Source organism: Limulus polyphemus, unplaced genomic scaffold (assembly GCF_000517525.1).
Source record: "Limulus polyphemus unplaced genomic scaffold, Limulus_polyphemus-2.1.2 Scaffold7347, whole genome shotgun sequence".
In the NCBI taxonomy this organism is placed as follows: Eukaryota; Metazoa; Arthropoda; class Merostomata; order Xiphosura; family Limulidae; genus Limulus; species Limulus polyphemus.
This window is the reverse complement of record NW_013672957.1, coordinates 1-7,100: the sequence shown is the minus strand read 5'-3', so window position 1 is coordinate 7,100 and position 7,100 is coordinate 1. Positions and strand designations below refer to the sequence as shown.

The window sequence follows — 7,100 nt, the reverse complement described above, 5'->3', positions numbered from 1 at the left end:
ATGAAAATAACCATAATATCAGGATCACACGAGTGTATTAAAGTTAACATGATATCAGGGTCACACGAGTGTATTAAAGTTAACCTAATATCAGGGTCACCGAGTGTATTAAAGTTAACATGATATCAGGGTCACACGAGTGTATTAAAGTTAATTTAATATCAGGGTCACCGAGTGTATTAAAGTTAACATGATATCAGGGTCACACGAGTGTATTAAAGTTAACATAATATCAGGGTCACACAAGTGTATTAAAGTTAACATAATATTAGGGTCACGCGAGTGTATTAATGTTATCATAATATCAGGGCCACACGAGTGTATTAAAGTTAACATGATATCAGGGTCACGCGAGTGTATTAAAATGACTGTATATTCCTTCTAAAGTTGATAGAAACTTTTAAAAGATTTCTAGATATAATTGTTTGTTTGAATTTCAGACAAGAAACTCATTATTTTAGAATGTAAGAATAATAAGTGCAGCCAATCAATGCTGAATGGTGTGAAGATGACTATGTTCTTGATTCTAAAGCACGAAGTCTTAAACTCAGATTGTTATGTTATCCATAAAACCAAACTAGTTTTAGCTTGTCGTTTGTTAATAAACGTTTTCTCTAGAACATGAAGCAAATATAGAGATGTGACGTTACCGACTTGATTAAGAAATTATGATTGAGATTTATGGGTTCTTGCCTCTTATTCAATGTAATTTTCTGTCTTAATCGGAGTTTCATTTTATCAGAGTTTCTATCCCTCTACAGGAAGTCAGACTGAAAATGATGGATCCCCGGGGATATAGCAAGTCATCCACCCTGGAGAACACAGCCAACACCCCCGCACCTGAGCTGGAGACTGCCTTATGCAAAAACATCAACACCCTGTACGGCGTGAGTCCGAGCGACATCGACAAGTATTCCCGGGTGGTTTTCCCAGTCTGCTTCGTCTGTTTCAACTTGATGTATTGGATCATCTACCTACACATTAGCGACCTGTTGTCGGAGGACTTCGCTTCTGTTGGATAAACAGCCAACATGTCTCAAGAAACCAACACAACACGTGCTCTGAAGTAGCTCAATATAACAAATCTGAAACTGACCCTCATGTGTACAGCTAATACAAGTAAAATGATATACATGCCATTAAACGTTAGATATATTAGCATTTTCTATATGTAGAAGCTTGGTTAATATCCTTACAAAAAGCTTTGGAAGTTAAATATTAGAGCAACACTCCACGTGTTAGTCGTGTCTGACATTACTGCACTCTTTCTTTTTGCGTAAATACACATATACATACATATATATATATAACCCACACAGAGTTCGAAGTATATAACAAAAGATACTGTACAAACATCATACCCTGCGTCACGTGACGAAAGGGGTAATATCTTGTGTAAAAGGAAAGGCTTTGGGAAAGGGGATGTATAAAATAATGGGGTTGGTGTAATTTTATAAAGTATTTAATCAAAGGTGGAACAAACTGAACAAAGTAAAAATGTTAGTATCGATTAAATAAATCTTAAAATAATAATAATAAAGATGACAATATAGATTAGAATTGATAACGATTTTAAGATTAGATAGAAATATGAAGAACTGTATGAAAATGAAACCTTGGAAGGAACGTATATCTTAAAATTACTTAGGAATATGGAAAACTATATAAAAATGAACCTTAGGACAGGAATGGAATGCCTAATGATCAAAGATAGGAGAAGACAGGATTAAGATGATGGTGGATAGTATATATACATATATATTAACAGCTGGGTGTTGAAATTAATATAAACATTATTGACGGGAATATATATATAAGATAGGATCATGGATGTTGGGGTTAAACTATATTTAAACAATTGGGAAGATATATATAAGATAGGACCATGGATGTTGGGGCTAAACTATATCTAAACAATTGGGAAGGTATATATAAGATAGAAATGGGGATGTTGGGGCTAAACTATATTTAAACAATTGGGAAGGTATATATAAGATAGAAATGGGGATGTTGGGGCTAAACTATATTTAAACAATTAGGAAGGTATATATAAGATAGAAATGGGGATGTTGGGGCTAAACTATATCTAAACAATTAGGAAGATATATATATATATAAGATAAGACCATGGATGTTGGGGCTAAACTATATCTAAACAATTAGGAAGGTATATATAAGATAGAAATGGGGATGTTGGGGCTAAACTATATTTAAACAATTAGGAAGGTATATATAAGATAGAAATGGGGATGTTGGGGCTAAACTATATCTAAACAATTGGGAAGATATATATATATAAGATAGAAATGGGGATGTTGGGGCTAAACTATATTTAAACACTTAAGGGAAAATGTGGAATTTGAGAACTAAACCATGCTAAATATGTAAAGAAAGGCATAAAGGTTATAAAACTAAATAATCTTGTTTTGATGTAAAAACGGAAGATTATGTGGTAGATTTCTTTCAAAAAAACTTAAAATAAGGTTGGTAATACGTTTATATTCTTGTATATCCTTTGATTATTTTTGGTACTATATTAAATATAACAAAAACTATTTAATTAAGAAACTTATCATTCCCTTTATCTGAAGCAATAACCTAAATCCAGGGTTTTTAACCTGCTCAAAGTGACAAGGCATTATTACCGTAGAGATTTTAATTTACACCTAATATTAAGATCACTCGTTCCCCTTGTCCAGCATTGAGGACGCACGTCCGAAAGATCTTAGAATTCCAGCATGTTGATTGGCTCATTTATCTTCGATTTGAAAGTTGGTAGACCCACACACTTCTATTGGTCACTCGAACTTCAAACTGCTCAAACGAGGTCAGTCTGTTAATGTTCTTGTTACCAATTGACTTAGGTCAGTCTGTTAATGTTCTTGTTACCAATTGACTTGGATGTAGTTGTACAATTTGCCTTTTCTGAACAAATGTTTGTTACGTAAATATTCTTATTACCAGTGTGCTTAAGATTGTGTATTTGTTTCCGTAAGATATGTTGCTCTACTGGTGCTTGTCTTGAGCAATAAACTTATGCTCACCAAACAAATCTTTAATAGTTTCTCAGTAACGCCATCTACAATCAAACCAAAACCAGATATAGCAGCGCTCAGAAACCCGTCCACGCTTTAGGAAAAATCTTAGAAAAAATTAGAGAAAAAAAAAACAACAACTGTTATCAGATTCAAATCAGACAGCGTGAACGGTTCGTTCTTTTAAAGTTGATCAATTTTTCTTTTTTTGCATTTTCCATGTAAAAGTAAAATCTGTTTTTAAATAACAGCACAAGTTTTACATTAGAACGAAACGATAACTACGCGTAATAAACGGGCTGATTCGTGTACATAGAAGCGCTGGACCGGGAAGACATGTACATTCCATTTTGTATTAAAACATCAATTAGAAGTAGTTTTTGTTGTGATTATTGTGTGTTCGGAAAAGACAAATAAAACCATAGAGTTTCATTCTAAGATCGTGTTGGTTATATCTCAAAATTCGCAACTCATATCTACAAGCACACATGGGAATTCTACAAAAATTGGCAGAATTGTCATACATTATTTAAACGAGAATTAATTAACCCCTTCCGTGATTTGGCCCAGATAAATCGGACGCCCTCCATGTTTTAAAATATATTGGCCCGAGTTAATTCGGACAAACCATTCCTCGCCGTATTTTTAATTATTTGCCCGAATGTTTTCCAATGTTATCATGTATTACAATCAGTGCTCGCTAGAGGGCATTGCAAATTATGTTTGTTCTGATCTCTATCGGATTTATTCTGAACTATATATCATAGAACTTAGAGACAACCATTATTATTGTTTACTGTAGTTTCATTGAAATAATGTATATTATGTGTAAATCCACATCTATTTATCGAGCATAGTTTGTGTAGAAATATAGTAACAGATCATAAAAGAACTTTTGATTCATTAATATATAAATATAGGCTATCAAAAAGCGAGATAAAAACCTGACTTTTATTGAGTTCATTTCCAAAAAAGCCTGACACGGAAGGGGTTAAACATATTACATACTAGACGTGTATGAAGACTGACGATATATTTAAGTTTTGTGTACATGATAATTGTGTAAATATTGTCAGTATTATATTATGTATGAACTAGCTGGGGTAATCGTAAAGAAAGACTAAACTATGTTAGATAATGTTCCCCTGCTTTGTGGAACGTAATAACTGATTTATTTAGCTGATTAACTACTCGTGTCTTTAATATTAAAACCAAAAGTTTATAAAGAAGACTAGAAGAGTGCCCTGTTTCAGGGTGTTTTGTATCCCGGGAAAAACAAAAAAAGCACTTGTAGACCGTTGGACAATATCTATTTACCATAGCAATGGAGGCAGTCAAAGTGTTGGTGATATCACACAACTGTCATCTTTATAGTAAGATAAGCTTTGACAGTACTTTTAGAGATTATATACACGGTAATCGTGTAAAAAGATTGTAGGTATTATATTTCACATGAATGGGAACGTTTGACAGTATTGTTCAATATTATATATGTGTGTGTAAAGATTATCGAATCTCAGGGAAATATTCACTAAAGTTTTGTTACAATAACTTCTTTGTTATACATCTACAACGAGAGCAGGAAACGGTAGAATAGTTAAAATAAAATTCTTTATTAAATACTTATCGGAATATTTCTCAAAGAGGCAAGCGACTCCTAGTGTCGATAACAAATAACTAAAGATCAGAAATGACTAATAGTAAAATTTTGATGTAGGGTATATTAATTGAAATATGTCCCTCAAAAGACGAAAATAACACAATTGTAAATGTTTTTATTTGAAAGCTCGGTAGAAAACAAGTAAAGAAGTCGTGGTCATTGAAGGATGCAGGTCATTCAATGACATAAGATAACTTTCTTTGAAAATAGGCAAAATCAATTTCGAGTCTTGTGGTTTTTCTTATCGAAAAGTTATTGTTTTCATTATAGTACCAATCAGATAGATCCATGAGAAACATAGTTCACCAAAGATACAGATTATTGGACTAACAAGAAAGACGGTTAGATGAACGAGAAAGATTGTTATGTCATTAAAAAACATTGTTAGGTCAATAAGAAAGATTGTTAAGTCATTAAAAAACATTGTTAGGTCAATAAGAAAGATTGTTAAGTCATTAAAAAACATTGTTAGGTCAATAAGAAAGATTGTTAAGTCATTAAAAAACATTGTTAGGTCAATAAGAAAGATTGTTAAGTCATTAAAAAACATTGTTAGGTCAATAAGAAAGATTGTTAGACCAGTGAGAAAGATTGTTATAAACTCAAAGAACCTGAAGAGCGTAAAATATAAGCAGCGCTCTTTATACATAAGATAATTAAAAGCTAAAGAAAACGGGCTCCCTCTATATCTTTATAAATAAACACGATAATAAAAAAATATAAAAGAGGCAAAACTATATAATTAAGTTTTTTTTTTTTAGAAATTGAATAGCAGCAGAACCGACAATAAAATACATTTTAGTAAACACATTTACTTACTGAATAAAATTAATAAATTAGTTTTAAAGACTATATGTTAATACTAACACCCCCGTAGAAAATGAATATCCTCACATTAAAAGTGGAAAGATCTAATATCTGAGTTAAACTGTATGAAGTCGTCTTATGTGACAGAAATGTTACATTGCTGTAATTTCTGCTCTGTAAGACATCCTTATGACCAATCGGTGGACGGCAATATGGATACGGCACTGTGAAGTATCAAGTGAGCTTACCATAGAAGCATATTGTTACAATAACCAGCACCAAGTGAGCTTACCATAAAGACATATTGTTACAAGAACCAGCACCAAGTGAGCTTACCATAGAGGCATATTGTTACAGGAACCAGCACCAAGTGAGCTTACCATAAAGACATATTGTTACAAGAACCAGCACCAAGTATTTTATCATAGAGGCATATTGTTACAAGAACCAGCACCAAGTGAGCTTACCATAGCGACATATTGTTACAAGAACCAGAGACGAATGAGTTTACCATAGACACATATTGTTACAGGAACCAGCTCCAAGTGAGCTTACCATAAAGACATATTGTTACAAGAACCAGCACCAAGTGAGCTTACCATAAAGACATATTGTTACAAGAACCAGCACCAAGTGAGCTTACCATAGCGACATATTGTTACAAGAACCAGTAGAAGTGAGCTTATCATAGCGACATACTGTTACAACAACCAGCATCAAGTGAGTTTATCATAGCGACATACTGTTACAAGAACCAGCATCAAATGAGCTTATCATAGCGACATACTGTTACAAGAACCAGTAGAAGTGAGCTTATCATAGCGACATACTGTTACAAGAACCAGCATCAAGTGAGCTCTTCATTATTTTTCGGACTCCAGTGGCTCAGTCGTAAATCTGAGGAGTTATAAAGCTAGAAATCGGGTTTCGATACTCGCAGTGGGCAAAGCACAAATAACCCATTTATAAATTTGTGCCTAAAACAAACAAACAATGCTTTCCCCTAAGTCTTCTGCTCTGTAGTAATTTTTTTACAGCGACGGTGTGTTAGAAAACTTATGTAAATAGTTTAAGTCTAAAATTTAGAAATTATATTTTTAGTACTGCTATTTTCTAGTCAGAAATAACAATATATAATGTTACATTATTATCAACAGAAACTGTGTCATAGTTCTGGCTCTCTGTAAATGTTAGTGGCTTATTATCAAAGAGGTTTTCAACCAGGGATTCTTCTTCCTCCCGCTTACGTCAACTGATTGATGTAAATACAAAATACGTGCCAATCCACGTTCGGTTAGAGCAAATAAAATCCGTAATGAAAGTTGCTTGACGAGATTGACGTTTGTACTCATTTCTATAGTAAGTGGTCCTAAGTAAAGAAAAGCAAAAAGTAAACCTGTAAAAGCAGAAAACCAAAGAAAACCTTGTTTTTTTTTAGTTTTTGCCACAAGTAAAATTGTATATCACATTACAACTCAACAAGTATTTTATATTTAATTATATGATTATTAGTCTTACAAAATGTTACTCATGACCCACACATTGATAATTAGTCATCGAAAAGTCAATATCGGGTATATCCACCGTTTGCCTGGATG

At 33.0% G+C, this 7,100-nt stretch overlaps 1 protein-coding gene across 1 annotated transcript in view; it reads left to right on the top strand.

The window, feature by feature from the left end:
* Positions 1–3,473, top strand: part of LOC106474551 (gamma-aminobutyric acid receptor subunit beta-like) — a gene marked incomplete at its 5' end in the record, with an annotated part of 36,595 nt that extends 33,122 nt beyond the window's left edge. Inside the window, one exon of the mRNA XM_022402873.1 lies at positions 762–3,473. Within this exon, the coding sequence (XP_022258581.1) occupies positions 762–1,022 (261 nt within the window). The remainder of the gene's footprint in view (positions 1–761) is intronic.
* Between the last annotated feature and the right edge of the window lie 3,627 nt (positions 3,474–7,100).